Source organism: Coregonus clupeaformis, chromosome 16 (assembly GCF_020615455.1).
Source record: "Coregonus clupeaformis isolate EN_2021a chromosome 16, ASM2061545v1, whole genome shotgun sequence".
NCBI lineage: Eukaryota > Metazoa > Chordata > Actinopteri > Salmoniformes > Salmonidae > Coregonus > Coregonus clupeaformis.
Genome location: NC_059207.1, coordinates 46431088 through 46453174, shown reverse-complemented (window position 1 = coordinate 46453174; position 22087 = coordinate 46431088). Strand labels below are relative to the sequence as shown.

Sequence of the window (22087 nt, the reverse complement as noted above, 5' to 3'; positions counted from 1 at the left end):
TACTTTGAGCTGCTCTGACTACATACAGATGGTTCCATTTAGCCAAGCCATGGCATCACAAGGCACAATTTATTTTTGGCAAGCCGAGTTCAGAAAAAGTTTGGCAAATTGAAAGACATTTAAGAAAAGTTCTGAAGTAGCAATGAGTTTCAAACTTTGAAGGCAGAAAATCTCTCTCCCTAGACTCAACATGGATAAAGGATTATGACAAAATAATGGAACCCCCCCACACACAGAAATGGAACAGAAGCAAATCAGTGAGCCATCAAATAATTTCAAAGTCCAATAAGGCTCAGATCAAAACCTATTTAACAGTTCAAAACAATAACAATTCAGATTAAATAAAAATGATACACGTAAAACCTTAATGCTTTCCAATCAACAACAATTATACATCGATCCCAGTTTTGTTAAAGCAAAGCACTTTGTCAGCCACAGATAGGATTTGTCACGGTTTCGGCCGAGGCAGCTCCTCCTCCTTGTTCGGGCGGGTTTCGCCGGTCGTCGTCTCCGGAGTACTAGCTGCCACCGCTCCATGTTTCCTGTTTGATTAGTTTTGTCTGTTAGCCACACCTGTCTTGTGTTATGTCTCATTAAGCACCCTATTTAGTTTCCTTGTGTTTAGTGTAGTGTTGTGTGTAATTGTTTTGTGTCAGGTGTTTATGCGTGTCCCGTGTTTCGGCACGCCATTTGCTATTAGCTTCCTCCTCGGTTGAGGAGAGTTTTGCGCCCTGTGTTTGTGCGCTCGTGTTTGGACGCCTGTGTGCGTCTTTTGGCCTCTGGCTGTTTTTGGATTATTTTGCACTCTCCAGTAAAGCCTTGTTGGACTGTCTCTCTGCTTCTGCGCCTGATTCCACACCACACCCTTTCGAACATCGTGACAGAATTACACACCAGATATGGAATCAGCAGGAGCACACGTCGACAGCGTGGAGGAACGTCTCCTGGGACAAGAGCACCGCATCAATCGGATCGGGCACGCTTTGGAGGGCGTCATGGACACCCTTCGGCAATGGGAGACCAGCGGTGTTCCCACAGCCCCACCTGTCGCTCCTTCACCACCAGACAACCAGCCCACCCCTCTACCGGAACCCAGTGGAATTCGGCTCTCGCTCCCGAGGGCGTACGACGGCTCCGCTGCCGGGTGTCAGGGGTTCCTTTTGCAAGTGGAACTCTACCTAGCCACCATACACCCGGCGCCCTCGGGATACGAGAGCGTTTCCGCCCTCATCTCCTGTCTCACCGGCAAGGCGTTGGAGTGGGCCAACGCCGAATGGAGGGGAATAGACTCCGCCACAGTCACCTATGCGGAGTTCTCCCGCCGTTTCCGTGCGGTCTTTGACCATCCACCAGAGGGAAGAGCGGCGGGGGAACGTCTATTCCACCTCCGACAGGGGATGAGGAGCGTACAAGAGTTTGCGCTGGAGTTCCGGACTCTGGCGGCTGATGCGGGGTGGAATGAGAAGGCCCTCATAGACCACTTTAGGTGTAGCCTTAGGGAGGACGTCCGCAGGGAGTTAGCTTGTAGGGACGCTACATTAACGTTCGACCAGCTTGTGGACATGGCTATTCGTCTGGACAACCTACTCACGACTCGCGGACGTCCCAGATGGGGGCCTCCCATTCCACCCTCCAGCGCCTCCGAGCAGAGTCCGATGGAGCTTGGAGGGGCTGGCGCTAGAGGGAGACGAGGTAGGAACCCGAGGGGGGGCAGTCTCCTGCACCAGGTGTGGCCGCGGAGGGCACACCGCGGCTAGGTGCTGGGGAGGGTCCTCTGAGGAGGGAGATGGCAGGCCATACAGTGGGGAGTTCTCCCAGGTGAGTAGGCGCCCTACTTACCCAGAGCTTTCTGTCGTCCACTTTACATTACCTGTTTGTTTTCCACAGGTTGCACCTCGTTCCCAGCATAAGGCGCTAGTCGATTCAGGCGCAGCTGGGAATTTTATAGATCGTAAATTCTGTGTTAAGTTAGGGATTCCCCCTCCTTCCAGTCGATAAGCCTTTCCCCGTACATGCCTTAGATAGTCGTCCGTTAGGATCTGGGTGGATTGGGGAGCTCACAGCGCCACTTAGGATGGTGACGCAGGGGGGTCATGAGGAGATGATTCAACTCTATCTGATTGACTCTCCTGCGTATCCGGTGGTACTGGGGCTTCCCTGGTTGACTACCCATGATCCTACTATTTCGTGGCGAGAGAAGGCTCTTAAAGGGGTGGTCTGCTCAGTGTGAGGGGTTATGTTTGGGTGTTTCCGTAGGGGCGACCTCGGTGGAAAGTCCGAACCAGATGTCAGCACTGCACATTCCTCCTGAGTATGAGGATTTGGCACTCGTGTTTAGTAAAACCCGAGCGGCACGATTGCCACCTCATAGACAGGGGGATTGTGCGATAGACCTCCAGACAGGAGCCGCGCTTCCGCGGAGCCATGTGTATCCTTTGTCACAGGAGGAGAAAAGGGCAATGGAAACTTACATTGCCGAGTCTCTGAGACAGGGATACATACGGACCTCTACTTCTCCCGCGTCCTCAAGCTTCTTTTTTGTGAAGAAGAAGGATGGAGGTCTGCGTCCGTGTATTGACTACCGCGGTCTCAATCAGGTGACTGTTAAATATAGTTATCCACTTCCGCTGATTGGGACTATGACGGAGTCATTGCACGGGGCACGGTTCTTCACAAATTGGACCTCAGGAGCGCATATAATTTGGTGCGCATTAGGGAGGGCGATGAGTGGAAGACAGCATTTAGTACTACCTCCGGCCATTACGAGTATCTCGTCATGCCATATGGGTTAATGAATGCTCCATCAGTCTTCCAATCGTTTGTAGATGGAATTTTCCGGGACATGCAGGCGCAGGGAGTGGTGGTGTACATCGATGATATTCTGGTGTACAGCCCTACTCGGGCCGAGCATGTAGCCCTGGTGCGCAGGGTATTGAGGAGACTGTTGGAGCATGACCTGTATGTCAAGGCTGAGAAATGTCTGTTCTTCCAGGAGTCAGTTTCCTTTTTTGGGTTACCAGTTGTCTGCGTCAGGGGTGAGAATGGAGGTGGACCGGAGTGTCCGCCGTGCGTAATTGGCAAACCCCAACGACGGTTAAAGAGGTGCAGCGGTTTTTGGGTTTTGCGAATTACTACCGGAGGTTTATCCGGGGGTTTTGGACAGATGGCAGCTCCCATTACGTCTCTTCTGAAGGGGGGTCCGGTGCGCTTGCAGTGGTCGGCTGAGGCGGACAGGGCTTTGGGAGACTGAAGGACCTGTTTACCTCGGCTCCGGTGTTGGCACACCCGGATCCCACTTTACCTTTCCAAGTGGAGGTGGACGCGTCTGAGGCCGGTATTGGGGCCGTTCTATCTCAACGCTCGGGTACACCACCTAAGCTCCGCCCCTGTGCTTTTTATTCTAAGAAGCTCAGTCCGGCGGAGCGGAATTATGACGTGGGGGACAGGGAGCTGTTAGCCGTAGTACAGGCCCTAAAGGTGTGGAGGCATTGGCTTGAGGGGCTCAGCACCCTTTTCTCATTCTGACCGATCACCGTAACCTGGAATACATTCGGGCAGCTAGGAGACTGAATCCTCGCCAGGCTCGATGGACTATGTTTCTCGCCCGGTTTGTGTTTAAGATCACTTACATCCCTGGGTCCCAGAACGGGAAGGCAGATGCTCTGTCCCGCCGGTATGACGCGGAGGAGAGGTGCGTGGAGTCCATTCCCATACTACCGGAGTCTTGTCTGGTGGCACCGGTGGTGTGGGAGGTCGATGCGGAGATCGAGCGGGCGTTACGTGCACGACCCTAGTCCTCCACAGTGTCCGGTAGGTCGGACGTACGTCCCGCTCGAGGTCCGGGATCGGTTGATTTATTGGGCTCACACGTCTCCCTCCTCTGGACATCCGGGTATTGGTCGGACAGTGCACTGCCTTAGTACGAAGTACTGGTGGCCAACGTTAGCCAGGGATGTGAGGGTTTATGTCTCCTCCTGCTCAGTGTGTGCCCAGTGTAAGGCACCCAGACACTTGCCCAGGGGTAAATTACAGCCCCTGCCCGTTCCACGACGACCCTGGTCTCACCTATCGGTGGACTTTGTTACCGATCTTCCCTCCTCACAGGGGAATACCACCATCCTGGTCGTTGTGGATCGGTTCTCTAAGGCCTGTCGTCTCCTTCCCATGCCGGGTCTTCCTACTGCCCTACAGACCGCTGAGGCTCTATTCACGCACGTCTTCCGGCATTACGGGTACCCGAGGATATAGTGTCCGATCGAGGCCCCCAGTTTACCTCCAGAGTCTGGAGAGCATTTATGGAACGTTTGGGGGTCTCGGTGAGCCTTTACCTCGGGTTACCACCCGGAAAGTAATGGGCAGGTTGAAAGAGTTAACCAGGATGTGGGTAGGTTTCTGAGGTCATATTGTCAGGGCCGGCCGGAGGAGTGGGCGAGATATGTGCCCTGGGCCGAGATGGCACAGAACTCTCTCCGCCACTCCTCCACTAGACTAACCCCTTTTCAGTGTGTATTAGGGTACCAGCCGGTTCTGGCACCGTGGCATGAGAGCCAGATCGAGGCCCCCGCTGTGGATGAGTGGGTATGGCGCTCGGAGGAGACGTGGAACGCTGCTCACGTCCATCTGCAGCGTGCCATACGTCGACAGAAGACGAGCGCCGACCTACACCGCAGTGAGGGGCCAGTGTACGCACCTGGAGATCGAGTCTGGCTCTCAACCAGAAACCTACCCCTCCGCCTGCCCTGCCGGGAAGCTGGGTCAGCGGTTTGTGGGGCCTTTTAAAGTCCTGAGGAGATTGAATGAGGTGTGTTACAGGTTAGAACTACCTATTGATTACAAGAATATTAACCCCTCATTCCATGTGTCTCTCCTCAGGCCGGTGGTAGCTGGTCCACTCCAGGACTTCGAGATTGAGGAGACTCCTCCGCCCCGTTGGAGATCGAGGGGGCTCCCGCGTACACTGTTCGGACCATCCTGGATTCGAGACGCCGGATGGGGGATCTCCAATATCTCGTGGAGTGGGAGGGGTACGGTCCGGAGGAGCGGTGCTGGGTGCCGAGGAGGGACATTCTGGATCCGTCCCTGATGACCGAATTTCATCGTGGTCATCCTACGCGCCCTGCTCCGCGTCCTCCTGGGCGTCCCCGAGGCCGGAGGCGGCGCGCGGCTGGAGCCGCGCGTCAAGGGGGGGGTACTGTCACGGTTTCGGCCGAGGCAGCTCCTCCTCCTTGTTCGGGCGGGTTTCGCCGGTCGTCGTCTCCGGAGTACTAGCTGCCACCGCTCCATGTTTCCTGTTTGATTAGTTTTGTCTGTTAGCCACACCTGTCTTGTGTTATGTCTCATTAAGCACCCTATTTAGTTTCCTTGTGTTTAGTGTAGTGTTGTGTGTAATTGTTTTGTGTCAGGTGTTTATGCGTGTCCCGTGTTTCGGCACGCCATTTGCTATTAGCTTCCTCCTCGGTTGAGGAGAGTTTTGCGCCCTGTGTTTGTGCGCTCGTGTTTGGACGCCTGTGTGCGTCTTTTGGCCTCTGGCTGTTTTTGGATTATTTTGCACTCTCCAGTAAAGCCTTGTTGGACTGTCTCTCTGCTTCTGCGCCTGATTCCACACCACACCCTTTCGAACATCGTGACAGGATTACAGAACCATATCTCTCATTACACCCCCTTACACACAGCCAACCACATACACAGTCCATTTCAAAGGCCTGACTGCCACAGCTAATATGAATTATAAATTGCACTCATTTTAATAACAACCTGTGCATGGCCGTGGTTATTGTTGTGGAGGGCAGGCTGTGCATTGGCATGAGGCTGTGGTTTGCCAGGCAGGAGGGGGCTGCTTTGTTCACTCAGGATGCCAGACACGACCAGGGAAGCATGATCTTAACGTAATTGTCAGGCAGTGACAGGAGGCTAGGATGGAATCAGATTAGATGAACCAGGCTTTTATTTGCCCGCCTCATTCACTCGTCAATACCAATGTAGGGTGAATACGGAAGGCATGCTTGTCCATGTGGCTGGTTGGGTCCAGTGATGCGGTATGAAGAAGGCTAGTCCAACACATTTATCTGAGGGCAATCGACAGCTGGACAAGCCATGGTTATGAAGGAGAGGAAAGGGATCTGATTTATAGCTGTACCCTGCCATGGCAGATAATGAATGGAATATTACCCTCCCTGTAAGAGGATGTAAAGGCGTCCGCATGCTTCCCAGCCGAAACAGTTCGGAAGAGTTTGTGCATATATTATGAAGACATTTTGTGACGTTTTTTTTTCTGTTTTAGACTTCGGTAAGGGTTTTTTCGGTTGTTCGGGCACACAAAAAAAAGTCGGTAGCCGAAGTCTACACCCCTTCGTCTGTGATTGGTCAACAGTAGGGATTCTTCAGTAAAGTCTATGTTGTCATTCAACGAGAGACAAATCGTTTTCATGCAAATGTTTTCATTTAGAAATACTGTTAAATATTAGTTAGATGTAAAATTGTGCGACTAAGATCTGCTCGGCAAAAACGTCAAAATCTATAACAGATTTCTTGAGTTATCTTAGATTAATTCTTACAGTATTAATATCTCTAAATGGACAAACAGTACTATTCCCGTCTTTTTCTCATTTTTCAAGCGAATGTATTTTAAGGGCGTATGGGAGCACACTCGTTCGGTTCGCCTAAGCCGCCAGCCGAACTGAAGCATGCTTATGCCTTTAGGTGAGGCAGGAAGAGAGAGGGGGAGGCTGGGGGATAACTCCATTATGGGTTACTATAAATGTTAACAGAGTCATTTGGGATTCCCTTGGTGAGCGTGCCTTTTTATTATATCAAAACTTCTGGCCTGAAATATATATTTGATCTCATTACTGTCACGTAGCCTGCGGCAAAAAATATAGGAGCAATGAAAGCCAGAATCCATCTTGGAGTGTGAATGTGTAAACCCCCATCGGAGAGACAGAGAGTGAGTCACCACACTGTCTATTGTTTGAAATAAGTATTTGGTGTTTTGTTGTAGTCGTGCCATTTCTCTACCTTCATCTTCAGTGGAAGGTTTTCAGTTTTCTTTGTGTTTGTCAGTTTCTCTACAGACCAAAACAAAACAACACAGTGCACAATAATGTACCCTAGATGGTATCAAATAAAATAAACAGTGTCTTCAGAAAGTATTCACAGCCCTTTACTTGTTCTGTTACAAAGTGGGATTAAAATGGATTGAATAGTAATTGTTTGTTAGTGATCTACACACAATAATCTGTCATGTCAAAGTGGAAGAAAAACGAGAAAAAAACCCGCTAATATACAGTATCTTGATTAGATAAGTATTCAACCCCCTGAGTCAATACATGTTAGAATCACCTTTGGTAGCGATTACAGCTATGAGTCTTTCTGGGTAAGTCTCTAAGCTTTCCACACCTGGATTGTGCAACATTTGCCCATTATTATTTTCACAATTTTTCAAGCTCTGTCAAATTGGTTGTTGATCATTGCTAGACAACTACAGTGGCTTGCGAAAGTATTCACCCCCTTGGTATTTTTCCTATTTTGATGCCTTAGAACCTGGAATTAAAATGGATTTGTTGGGGTTTTGTGTCATTTGATTTACACAACATGCCTACCACTTTGAAGATGCAAAATATTTTTTCTTGTGAAACAAACAAGAAATGAGACAAAAAAACAGAAACCTTGAGCGTGCATAACTATTCAATTACAGCTGCAAGTCTCTTGGGGTACGTCTCTATAAGCTTGGCACATCTAGCAACTGGGATTTTTGCCCATTCTTCATGGCAAAACTGCTCCAGCTCCTTCAAGGTGGATGGGTTCCGCTGGTGTACAGCAATCTTTAAGTCATACCACAGATTCTCAATTGGATTGAGGTCTGGGCTTTGACTAGGCCATTCCAAGACATTTAAATGTTTCCCCTTAAACCACTCGAGTGTTGCTTTAGCAGTATGCTTAGGGTCATTGTCCTGCTGGAAGGTGAACCTCCGTCCCAGTCTCAAATCTCTGGAAGACTGAAACAGGTTTCCCTCAAGAATTTCCCTGTATTTAGCGCCATCCATCATTCCTTCAATTCTGACCAGTTTCCCAGTGCCTGCCGATGAAAAACATCCCCACAGCGATGGTGTTCTCGGGTGATGAGAGGTGTTGGGTTTGCGCCAGACATAGCATTTTCCTTGATGGCCAAAAACCTCAATTTTAGTCTCATCTGACCAGAGTACCTTCTTCCATATGCTTGGGGAGTCTCCCACATGCCTTTTGGCGAACACCAAACGTGTTTGCTTATTTTTTTCTTTAAGCAATGGCTTTTTTCTGGCCACTCTTCTGTAAAGCCCAGCTCTGTGGAGTGTACGGCTTAAAGTGGTTGTCACGCCCTGACTCAGGGGACTCGTATATGTTGAGTCAGGGTGTGTATATTCTTTGTTATGTAGTATTTTCTATGTGGGATCTAGTATGTTTAGTTCTATGTTTGCCGGTGTGGTTCCCAATCAGAGGCAGCTGTCGCTCGTTGTCTGTGATTGGGGACCATACTTAGGCAGCCTATTGGCACTATTGAGTTGTGGGATCTTGTTCCGGTTAAGGTTTTTGTATCTACCTTAGGACTTCACGTTTCGTTTATTGTTTTGTCGTGTGTTTATTTAGTTGAATAAACATGTACGTATATCACGCTGCGCCTTGGTCTGTCCCGTCATTAAACGAACGTGACAGAAGATCCCACCAAACGAGGACCAAGCAGCGTGTCCTGGCGGAGCGGATGGCCATGTCACAGGTGGCCAATTTGTGGTCATGGGAGGAGATATTTGCGGGGAAAGGACCATGGGCTAAGGTAGATGCCCAGGCAGGAGAGGAGCAACGACAACACGGAGGAGGCCGGTCGAGGAGGAAGCCCGAGAAGCAGCCCCAATAAAAAAAATTTGGGGGGCACACGGGGTGGTTGGCGGAGCCTAGGGTTAGAGCAGAGCCAACTCCCCGTACTCACGCGAAGAGGTGTATGACTGGGCAAGCTCCGTGTTATGCGGAGCTACGTACTGTGTCGCCAGTGCGCCGGCACAGTCCTGTACGTCCTGTGCTTGCACCACGCACGTGCCTTGCGAAGATGGGCATCCAGCCAGGACGGGGTGTGCCGGCTCAACGCTCCTGGTCTCCAGTACGCCTCCTCGGTCCCGCATATCCTGCGCCAGTTCTACGAACTGTATCGCCAGTGCGCGTGCACAGCCCAGTGTGTCCTGTGCCAGCGCCCCGCACGTGTAGTGCGAAAGTGGGCAGCCAGCCAGGACGGGTTGTGCCAGCTCTCCGCTCCAGACCTCCAGTCCGCCTTCACAGTCCGGCCCGGCATGTTCCTGCTCCTCGCACCAAGCCAGTGGTGCGTGTCGCCAGCCCGACCCGGCCTGTTCCTGCTCCTCGCACCAAGCCAGTGGTGCGCGTCGCCAGCCCGACCCGGCCTGTTCCTGCTCCTCGCACCAAGCCAGTGGTGCGCGTCGCCAGCCTGGCCCGGCCTGTTCCTGCTCCTCGCACCAAGCCAGTGGTGCGCGTCGCCAGCCCGGCCTGTTCCTGCTCCTCGCACCAAGCCAGTGGTGCGCGTCGCCAGCCCGGCCCGGCCCGGCCTGTTCCTGCTCCTCGCACCAAGCCAGTGGTGCGCGTCGCCAGCCCGGCCCGGCCTGTTCCTGCTCCTCGCACCAAGCCAGTGGTGCGCGTCGCCAGCTCGGCCCGGCCTGTTCCTGCTCCTCGCACCAAGTCAGTGGTGCACGTCGCCAGCCCGGCCCGGCCTGTTCCTGCTCCTCGCACCAAGCCAGTGGTGCGCGTCGCCAGTCTGGCCTTGCCCGTTCCTGCCCCTCGCACCAAGCCAGTGGTGCGTGTTCCTAGTCCGGTCCGGCCCGTGCCTGCTCCTCGCACCAGACCAGTGGTGCGTTTGTCCAGTCTGGCACGGCCCGTGCCCGTTCCACCGGTGCCTGATCCAGTTCCGGTCAGCTGTTCCACTCCGGAGCCAGAGCAGTCCGCTCCACCGGTGCCTGATCCAGCTCCGGTCAGCTGCTCCACTCCGGAGCCAGAGCAGTCCGCTCCACCGGTGCCTGATCCAGTTCCGGTCAGCTGTTCCACTCGAGCCAGAGCAGTCCGCTCCACCGGTGCCTGATCCAGCTCCGGTCAGCTGCTCCACTCCGGAGCCAGAGCAGTCCGCTCCACCGGTGCCTGATCCAGCTCCGGTCAGCGGCTCCACTCCGGAGCCAGAGCAGTCCGCTCCACCGGTGCCTGATCCAGCTCCAGTCAGCGGCTCCACTCCGGAGCCAGAGCAGTCCGCTCCACCGGTGCCTAGTCCAGCTCCGGTCAGCGGCTCCAGTCCAGACCATGACGTCAGCCCCTCTCCAGGTTCGGGGTCTCCCACACCAGGGTCCAGACAGGGCCTGGCATCTCGTGGGAGGAAGGAGAGGGGAAGCAGCGCGCCGAGGTCCAGACCAGACCAGGGGTGCAACAGGGAGGCGGAGAGTGAGAGATCGTCACGCCCCGAGCCGGATCCGCCTCCGAGGCGGAATGCCCACCCGGCCCCTACCCTGTTATGTTTATGTTGTGCGGTCGGAGTCCGCACCTTTTGGGGGGGGTACTGTCACGCCCTGACTCAGGGGACTCGTATATGTTGAGTCAGGGTGTGTATATTCTTTGTTATGTAGTATTTTCTATGTGGGATCTAGTATGTTTAGTTCTATGTTTGCCAGTGTGGTTCCCAATCAGAGGCAGCTGTCGCTCGTTGTCTCTGATTGGGTTCCATACTTAGGCAGCCTATTGGCACTATTGAGTTGTGGGATCTTGTTCCGGTTAAGGTTTGTTGTATCTACCTTAGGACTTCACGTTTCGTTTATTGTTTTGTCGTGTGTTTATTTAGTTGAATAAACATGTACGTATATCACGCTGCACCTTGGTCTGTCCCGTCATTAAACGAACGTGACAGTGGTCCTATGGACAGATACTCCAATCTCTGCTGTGGAACTTTGCAGCTCCTTCAGGGTTATCTTTGGTCTCTTTGTTGCCTCTCTGATTAATGCCCTCCTTGCCTGGTCCGTGAGTTTTGGTGGGCGGCCCTCTCTTGGCAGGTTTGTTGTGGTGCCACATTCTTTCCATTTTTTAATAATGGATTTAATGGTGCTCCGTGGGATGTTCAAAGTTTCTGATATTTTTTTATAACCCAACCCTGATCTGTACTTCTCCACAACTTTGTCCCTGACCTGTTTGGAGAGCTCCTTGGTCTTCATGGTGCCGCTTGCTTGGTGGTGCCCCTTGCTTAGTGGTGTTGCAGACTCTGGGGCCTTTCAGAACAGGTGTATATATACTGAGATCATGTGACAGATCATGTGACACTTAGATTGCACACAGGTGGACTTTATTTAACTAATTATGTGACTTCTGAAGGTAATTGGTTGCACCAGATCTTATTTAGGGGCTTCATGCAAAGGGGGTGAATACATATGCATGCACCACTCTTTCTGTTATTTATTTTGTATAATTTTTTGAAACAAGTTATTTTTTTCATTTCACTTCACCAATTTGGACTATTTTGTGTATGTCCATTACATGAAATCCAAATAAAAATCCATTTAAATTACAGGTTGTAATGCAACAAAATAGGAAAAACCCCAAGGGGAATGAATACTTTTGCAAGGCACTGTATGTTCAGGTCTTGCCATAGATTCTCAAGCAGATTTAAGTCAAAACTCTAACTCAGCCACTCTGGAACATGCACTATCTTCTTGGTAAGCAACTCCAGTGTAGATTTGGCCTTGTGTTTTAGGGTATTGTCCTGCTGAAAGGTGAATTCATCTCTGGTGGAAAGCAGACTGAACCAGGTTTTCCTCTATGATTCGCCTGTACTTAGCACCATTCTGTTTATTTTTTATCCTGAAAAACTCCCCCAGTCCTTAACTATTACAAGCATACCCATAACATGATGCAGCTACCACTATGCTTGGAAATAAGGAGAGTGGTACTCAGTAATATGTTGTATTGGATTTGCCCAAAACATAACACTTCTGTATTCAGGAAAATTGTTTTGCAGTATTACTTTAGTGCCTTGTTGCAAACAGGATGCATGTTTTGGAATATTATTTATTCTGTGCAAGCTTCCTTCTTTTCACTCTGTCAATTAGGTTAGTATTGTGGAGTAACTACAATGCTGTTGATCCATCCTCAGTTTTTCTCCTATCACAGCCATTAAACTCTGTAACTGTTTTAAAGTCACCATTTCCTTCCACTCCGGCAACCAAGTTAGAAAGGACGCCTGTATTTTTGTAGTGACTGGGTGTATTGATACACCATCCAAAGTGTGATTAATAACTTCACCATATTGAAAAGGATATTCAATGTCTTAATTTTTTTTCATCTACCAATAGGTGCCCTTCTTTGCAAAGCATTGGAAAACCTCTGTGGTCCTTGTGGTTGAATTTGTGTTTTAAATTCACTGCTCGACTGAGGGACCTTACAGATAATTGTGTGTGGGGTACCAGGAGTCATTCAAAAATCCTGTTAAACACTATTATTGCACACAGATTGAGTCCATGCAATGTATTATGTGACTTGTTAAGCACATTTTTACTCCTTAACTTATTTAGGCTTGCCATAAGAAAGTGTTGAATATTTATTGACTGAAGACGTTTCAACTTTTAATTTTTAATAAATTTGTAAACATTTAGAAAAACATGATTCCACTTTGACATTATGGGGTATTCTGTGTAGGCCAGTGACCAAAAAACCTAAACGTAATAAATTCTAAATTCAGGCTGTAACACAACAAAATGTGTCAAGCAGTGTGAATACTTTTTGAAGGCACTACACATGAAATTAAGTTACAGGCCTACCTCATTGTAACTTTGTTCAAAACTATAATAAAATGCCAGCAGTTGAATCTGAGACTCAAGATACCACCGTCATCCTTTTGAGTTTTATTGAATCCCTCAATTATGAAGAAGTATGGATGAGCGGAGCTCCAGTTGAGTGGACAGTGGAGACCATACACAACCCATACATAGCAAGTATATGTCAGTGTAACCCATACATAGCATTAAACCATACATTACTCATACATAGCATTAAACCATACATTACCCATACATGGCAAGTGTATGTCAGTGTAACCCATACATAGTATTAAACCATACATTACTCATACATAACATGGGAAAGTGGAAACAGAACAGACCTAGATAGATTGGGGAGGGAAACGGTCAGTGATATAGGGGTTATGTAAACCTTTACCTAGAATGGAACTCTACGTTTTCTGTGTAGCTGGCAAATCGGATGAGTGTATTCAGCCCCAAGACATCTGATAATGAGGAATTACAATTCATCCTATCTTACTGTATGCGAGAGGATCCATTATGTTCAACATTATATCATTTGGTTTCATGATTAATTAAAACATATATTTCGTTTCAAGTTTTGGGTTTGGGTTTGGTCCCTAAGTCATCAAGCAACTAGAGACTTTTCCTTTCAAAGTACAGACACGTTGTAGCCTACAGACATGTTCACACGTTCCTGGTGAAAAATAAACTGTAATAGAAAGAAATAGTGTAGTGTAAAAGAGTGGGGTTGAAGTCTCAAATAAATTACCATGCAGTCATAACATCCACAAGGGAGCCTACACTCATGATAAATAATGCAGTACATACAATTAAAACAATCATTTTCCATTTTATTGAAGGGGAGTAGAAATACATCCACAATAAAACCAACATTCCTTTCATATCAACGTGTGGGTCATTCCTTCCTTGTTCTTGCTGTAATACTGTAACTGTAAGGAGCCCTTTGAGAGTGAGACCAGAACAACCCAGCACAATTAATTAATCTACAATATCTCTCCCTGACCTAAGGTGCTGCTCGTAAAAATAAAAATAAACATAACCAGTCCTGCTAAAGGCCTTATCCACGGTAATACCAAAAGCTCCATTTATCTCCCCAAACCAGCGAACAGACAGTTGTGAAGTTATTTTATGAATCACTTTAGGCTGTGAATGCCTATTTTGGTCTTGCTGTTTTCAGTGAGATAATCAGCATCTATCCTCTATATGACACAGAAGACTAAAGCGTTCCCTATCCTATCCCCCTTAGTAGTGCTGAGCGATAAACCAAAATGTGTTGTTTTTGGTATTTAAACAACTAATTGACCGACGTCAATTATTTGAATTCCCTTACGTTCGTTTTTACTTTCTTTCTGTGAACTCAATGCACACATCGCACAGTTTCTCTAGAGATAAATAAACTCCAGCCTGAACTGTGCGATGTAGTAGGGATTTGTCGTTTCCAACAACCCAATATTCTACATAGTTTAACGCAGGGGTGTCAAACTCATTCCATGGAGGGCCTAGTGTCTGCAGGTTTTTGGTTTTTCCTTTCAATTAAGACCTAGACAATCAGGTGAGGGGAGTTCTTTACTAATTACTGACCTTAATTAATCAATCAAATACTAGGGAGGAGTGAAAACCCGCAGACACTAGGCCCTCTGTGGAATGAGTTTGACACGTGTGGTAACGCATAAAACATGGTAATTAACTACAATGACCATAATCCATTGCGCATCTATTTGTCCGGTCTGTATTTATTTTACGCCTGCTACGGAAGAGAGAAGAATGAGCAATCGTGAGGTGATATAGTGATCAGCTGTTGCTTCGCTAGGTATCTCTTCCTGAAAATACATTATCTAAGTGATTGATAGTTGGTTTTCAGCAGCAAGTATGCCTTATATAATTTGTAGAACTACAAAATTGTGATTTTGTCAGACAGCATAGGCAGCAGCTCTATAGAGATGCGATGATGACTCGGAATTAAATAATAAAGTCGTCAAATAAAACAAAATGTAATATACACAACAACAAAAATATTTTATTAAAGTAAAGGAATGTGAATAAACTATGGTTAATAAGTGATAAGCAGTAATGGGAAGTCACTATCATCATGGGACTTTTATTAATTGTTTATTCTGTGTTACAGCATTCAACCCACATAATGCATAGTGCATTTAGTGTAATTTTTTTTAATCAAAACCGACATCGAAAACCGTGTGTCACGACTTCCGCCGAGGGTGCCTCCCCTCCTTGTTCGGGCAGGTTTCGGCATTCGGCGTCACCGGCTTACTAGCTACTGCCGATCCATTTATCATCACTCCATTTGTCTTGACTTCAATCACACACACCTGGTCCTTATTCCCTCATTAGTCATTGTATAAGTGTTCCCTCTGCTTCCTTGTCTGTGTGGGTGATTGTTTATTGTGGAGGTTAGTGAAGCGTGTATCGACGGGAGTGTTTCCAGTGCGCCTGTTTTGTGCCCAGGAGTGTGTTTGACGCATTTCTGCGTAAACCTGTATTTTGTGGATTAAAGCCTGTCATTCTGTGATTTACCCTCCTGCGCCTGACTCCTTCAACACCACCTCATCACACCGTGAGAGAGAGAGAGACATAATATGACATTTGAAATGTCTTTATTCTTTTGGAACTTCTGAGTGTAATGTTTACTGTTAATATTTATTGTTTGTTTCACTTTTGTTTGCTATCTACTTCACTTGCTTTGGCAATGTTAACATACGTTTCCCATGCCAATAAAGCCCTTAAATTGAAATTCAGAGAGAGAGAGAGAAATCTTAACTCTACTGATATCCTAATATAGAGGATGAAACATTCGAATCGACCATGATCATAGTGATTTAGCAAACCAGAAGACAACCTTAATGACATAACCTAATCAGATTTATATCCACCATATCAAAAAAACGCTTCTGATATCACTTCACCCATATCAAAACAAACAATGCAGATTAACAAATTATTAAACTAACATCAAATCCACAGAGCCCTACAATCAAACACATTAACAAAGGGAAGTGGGGATTGGAGGATGACTAGGCTCTAATAGTATCGAATACACAGTACTGAAAGGCACCAATGAATAAAACAGCATCAGTGTTTACAAAACCACCAAATAAAGAGAGAGGCAGCAGCAGCTGCCTAATCACACACAATCGGTGTCCCAAATTACACCCTATTCCCTAGTGCACTACTTTTGACCAGGGCCTATAGGGTTCTAGTCAAAAGTAGTGCACTATGTAGGAAAAAATAGGGCCATTTGGGACGTAGCCACAGTCCGGATGTGGATTAAGATCAATGGGGATGTACATTTAATTACTCTCCTAAAAGTTCAATTAATGCGGTAGAGAAGAGATTACCACAATGTTTTAAAACACCACTGCCAGAGGGCACATCGAGCACTTAGCCCTGGATGTTAGGCATTAATCCATCTATCCATCCCTCACCACTACCACACCATCATGTCGGGGTGAGTCAATATGAGATTAACGATACCCCTGGTCCACTCTATGACATCCTAATGCATCTTTATACACATGAAAAGAACCATGAGACAATAGCCAGTCTTTGCTGCAATGTCCACACTAGCATACTGGTTAGAATGAAGCAATGAATTGCGCATTCTACGTGGTATGCTAGTATGGACATCGGAACGAACATAGCCTCTGATTGCACATACCATCAGAACAACAGTGGTCCAAGAGGAAAAGCCTACTGCACTGAGCGTCTCATTTAAATGAATCTGTTGTAAATAAGGAAACAGATGTGGAAGTAAATGATTAGATTTCTCTCTGTCCACTTTTCTCCGGCTCCCATGCCAAGCTGTACTTACATGAATCTCTGGGAGATATTTTGGCTCTAAACACAACCAGCAACCTCTTCTATAATTTATTGCCATAACAACTGCCGCATGGTCAACTGCCGCATGGTCTCCAGAAATCCATCTCACCACTTCTTAAATGTGGGATATTGGTCTTGACAGCAAATGATAACAGTAAGCCTCTGCATTTTTCTCAATGGCAGGTAGAAAATGTATAGAGCATATGGTAAAGGGCTTGTGGAAAGCCTTTACAAAGTGTTTGTTTGTTTATATCAGCACACAGTCCAATGTTATACCACCTCTTGTTTCTGTAGAAACACCAGAAGCTGGACCTATGTAAAAGAATCAGGGGACCTTGGTCACATGGCATTATGAGCCTTATGTGAATGAGTGAATGATATTGTGGTCCTGAAGGACAGACATACCGTAAACCCACTGACAGAGAAGCCAGGCACAGCAGTAACAGTAACACTGGGCCAGAACTCAGCTGGCACTCATACTATTCACACAGTGCCTCTTCCTCCATGCCTGATATGACACTAGTGTGGAGAGCTGGCAATCACTTGGTCCACAATGACTCACTAACTCTATGGCTTGGAAGAGGTAGCTGGCTCACAGCTCTCTAAACACAGTACATGTGTGGCTTCATCTACTGGGTCTACTGTGGTGTGTGTTGTTGTGTTGAGGTGCATTGTGGAATGTTGTGGTGCATTGAGGAGCATTGTGGTGTATTGTGAAATGTTGTGGTGCATTGAGGAGCATTGTGGTGTATTGTGAAATGTTGTGGTGCATTGAGGAGCATTGTGGTGTATTGTGGAATGTTGTGGTGCATTGAGGAGCATTGTGGTGTATTGTGGAATGTTGTGGTGCATTGTGGAATGTTGTGGTACATCAAGGAGCATTGTGGTGCATTGTGGAATTTTGTGGTGCATTGTGGAATGTTGTGATGCATTGAGGAATGTTGTGGTGCATTGTGGAAAGTTGTGGTGCATTGTGGAATGTTGTGGTGCATTGAGGAATGTTGTGGTGCATTGTGGAAAGTTGTGGTGCATTGTGGAATGTTATGGTGCATTGTGGAATGTTGTGGTGCATTGTAGAATGTTGTGGTGCATTGTGGAATGTTGTGGTGCATTGAGGAATGTTGTGGTGCATTGTGGAATGTTGTGGTGCATTGTGGAATGTTGTGGTGGCTTGTGGAATGTTGTGGTGCATAGAGGAATGTTGTGGTGCATTGAGGAATGTTGTGGTGCATTGTGGAATGTTGTGGTGCATTGAGGAATGTTGTGGTGCATTGAGGAATGCTGTGGTGCATTGAGGAGCATTGTGGAATGGTGTGTTGTATTGTGGAATGCTGTGGTGCATTGAGGAGCATTGTGGTGTATTGTGGAATGTTGTGATGCATTGTGGAATGTTGTGGTGCATTGTGGAATGTTGTGGTGCATTGAGGAATGTTGTGGTGCATTGTGTAATGTTGTGGTGCATTGTGTAATGTTGTGGTGCATTGTGTAATGCTGTGGTGCATTGAGGAATGCTGTGGTTCATTGTGGAATGTTGTGGTGCATTGAGGAATGTTGTGGTGCATTGTGGAATGTTGTGGTGCATTGAGGAGCATTGTGGTGCATTGTGTAATGTTGTGGTGCATTGTGTAATGTTGTGGTACATTGTGTAATGTTGTGGTGCATTGAGGAATGTTGTGGTGCATTGTGGAATGTTGTGGTGCATCGAGGAATGTTGTGGTGCATTGAGGAATGCTGTGGCGCATTGAGGAATGTTGTGGTGTATTGAGGAATGTTGTGGTGCATTTTGGAATGTTGAGGTGCATTGAGGAATGTTGTGGTGGATTGTGGAATGTTGTAGTGCATTGTGGAATGTTGTGGTGCTTTGAAGAATGTTGTGGTGCATTCGAGAATGTTGTGGTGCATTGTGGAATGTTGTGGTGCATTGAGGAATGCTGTGGTGCATTGTGGAATGTTGTGGTGCATTGTGGAATGTTGTGGTGCATTGTGGAATGTTATGGTGCATTGAGGAGCATTGTGGTGCATTGTGGAATGTTGTGGTGTATTGTGGAATGTTGTGGTGCATTGAGGAGCATTGTGGTGCATTGTGGAATGTTGTGGTGTATTGTGGAATGCTGTGGTGCATTGAGGAGCATTGTGGTGTATTGTGGAATGTTGTGGTGCATTGAATAGCATTATGGTGTATTGTGGAATGTTTTGGTGCATTGAGGAGCATTGTGGTGCATTGAGGAATGTTGTGGTGCATTGTGGAATGTTGTGGTGCATTGAGGAATGTTGTGGTGCATTGTGGAATGTTGTGGTGCATTGAGGAGCATTGTGGTGCATTGTGGAATGTTGTGGTGCATTGTGGAATGTTGTGGTGCATTGTGGAATGTTGTGGTGTATTGAGGAGCATTATGGTGCATTGTGTAGCATATGTGCACCCCACCAATGTTAGAGTGAATGTGTACAGTAATTCCACCCCCCTACCCATCTGTTGGGGGTCAATGGTTGGCCCATCTATCTAGCCCACTGGAACCCCCCCCCTTTTTTAAGAGAGATGATTTTCTATTTGTTGTCTGCTAATAATTACATGCACCAGTTTCACTTTTAAATATCTGCTTTCAACAGTGTTGAGAAGAACAGAGTGTTATGGAATAAAGGCTGTTATTATAATTATAACATGAGATAATGTTGCATCTTATGATTTATTTATTACATGGTCCGTTTAGCAAAACACGAGTCACAAAAGATGTTTTGAGCTGGGGGTGCTTCTTAGTGGGGGACATTTTGGGGAAGGAAATGGGCGTTTTATAAACGCATTTCATGCATACACCCACTAACTGTAAGTCGCTCTGGATAAGAGTGTCTGCTAAATGACTAAAATGTAAAATGTAAATGCAATTCTACATAATTTACATGATAGAAGACATCAGCAGAATAGTTTTTAATACCAACACAAGTGGCCAAATGCAGGCTACTGTGCAACTCGCTATTCAGGTAGGATGCAATTTTGTTTTATCATTATTATTACTGTATATCATTATTACTGTAGGTCTATTTATTAATCTAAACCAGTTCTTTAAATATGCAAATCGTGTTTTGTTTCATTCTGTTCAAACATTTTCACTGGCTAAATTAAGTTAAATCTGTCTTTTTAATTGTGTGCTCCGTATTTAGTTTTAGATAAGTAGGCCTTTTGTCAAATAAATATCATTAGCCTATTGCTGTCATTTGTTGGGTTTGGTAGGCACTAGCCTTTATTGGTAATTGCGACAATATAGCCTGTTAAAAACTTTAGTGAAGGTTTTCAACCAGTTCGCAACGGTTTTGTTTCATTCTGTTGAGACATTTTCTTTGGCTAAATTAAGTTCCAACTGTAATGTTGTGTTTGCCGCGATATAATATCCTGCTCGTATTTTCCCTATAAACAATGGCTTGACTTATTTTTGATATTACTGTAATGAAGTTTATAAACTTTTGTGAAGGTTTGGTGTGGTGTGGCTATTAGCCTATTATACTGCTGGCCTATGATATGAAGGCAGTGCGCACCGGCACTCCAACTGACTCTGACAGTTGTGCTTTAGGCCTACCAGAGATACTCCTATGATCTAACAATATAATGCTTATCTTTATAAAAAATATTCTGATCGAAAAATAACGAATAGCCCGTCTGTACACCTACAGTGTATATCTGTATAACAGATGCAGTAGCCTATCTGACAAGGGTAAAGAAATACATGTTGGTGTCGTAACATGCCACCGGCATATCTCTCTCTCTCTCTCACTCGCTCTGGGGCTAGGCCTAAGCTTCTCTTCCTTTATATGTATGTTTAAATATGAATATCATACAGTGGACGCCTAAGCCTATAGGCCTATTCATTCATGCAATGCCCTGATGCATTTAGTGCTCAAATCTCTGACAGCTGAACCATGAGATCATACCAGTTCAGTCAAACCACCAGTCTCCATAAGCAAATAGACTCTAAGTGCAGATTCAAATTCACAGCAGGCCTAGGCTGTACTTAAAAGGTTACAATCAGATTGTTAGCCTATATGTCAATAAAATATGCACTTGAATGTAGATCACAGGGTCAATCAGGAATGTGTGTGTGTGTGTGTGTGTGTGTGTCTGTGTGTGTGTGTGAATAGAATAAAACAAATATAATAGAATAGAACAAAACAAATCTGGGTGGAAAACATAACCTTCAGAAAAACATCACTCACTGTAAACCACCAACATTTCCATTTTGAAGGTGCAGTGGTAGAGCTCTAACCACTACAATATTCAGAGCGCACATATGCACTTGCCCGTTATACGTGAAGCACTTGGATGTAGGTATCGAGGGCGAATCAGCATTTCTAATCAATATTGGACACAGCCATATGCAAAGTAGCCTATCAGTTGCAACAATATAACAATTCGCTGCTGTGTTACTTGTTTGCTGTGCCTGTAGAACTAAAGAAGGGACAACTAGCTGGCAAGTATGGCGGCCTACGGCTACACAGTAACCTGTAGCCGCTATGTGCCTTCCTCCTAGACTACTTCAAGCTTGAGTGGAATGCTTCGACACCCCCAGCCTAATAAGACACATTGTTTACCAAAACGAGTCGAAGATCAATAATAGCTGTAGGCTATGCAGTGCACAGTCCACATTTATAAAACCATTCATAACAGCATAAAGGTCCGACCCGAAAAAGCTGTCTAAAACCCTACAACAAAAACTTCTAACAGCAATAGTCATTGGTTACCACCATATCATCGGACCTATGCTACTGATTCGAATAGGAAACGCTTTATTATGTGTAAGACATTAACAGAAGTATAGCCTATAAGACTTACTAAACAATTCAAACTTACGTAAAAACGAAGAATAAGGTGGTGGATCCCACAAGAAGAGTGGCAGCAGTAGATACCGGGATGTATTTGGTGGGTTTAAATCTCTTTCCAACGCTGTTGGGCATTCTGTAATTTCCACATTCCTCAATTATTTATTCCAATTGGAGATGCATACAGATGTAAAGATCCAGTCTGCAATATCTATATTTAACGATTCAGCCAATCTGTATTTACTACGGTTAAACGCACACAGATTCAAAGATAGACAGGCAGAAAATATAGCGCTCCAAATGCTTGGAAATCTACTACTATTCTGCTAGCAGCACTAACGATATCACTTTTACTATGGTAATGAAGAAACCTTCAAAAATAAAAGTCCGCATTTCAAAACATTGCAAGGTGGATAACTCAATCAAAAGATAATACATTTTAATCAATGTCGATTTTTATTGTGCTTATAAGCAATTGCAAGAAGGAATTTATGGAAAAACATAAACATCTGTTTTTAAAAACATTATTTTAGGACCACTATTGAAAAATACAATGTTCAGACTGGTATGTTGACAATATTGGTTTTATATTTCAAAACTATTATTTGTGCCGATGTAAAAGT

The 22087-nt window shown here is 46.1% G+C and overlaps 1 protein-coding gene across 1 annotated transcript in view; it reads right to left on the bottom strand.

Moving 5' to 3' along the window:
• LOC121585008 (palmitoyltransferase ZDHHC8B-like) overlaps positions 1–21771 on the bottom strand; it is a 100198-nt gene extending 78427 nt beyond the window's left edge. The window contains exon 1 of the mRNA XM_041901311.1: positions 21496–21771. Coding sequence (XP_041757245.1) covers positions 21496–21599 — 104 coding nt within the window. The 5' untranslated portion in view covers positions 21600–21771. The remainder of the gene's footprint in view (positions 1–21495) is intronic.
• Positions 21772–22087: the final 316 nt, after the last annotated feature.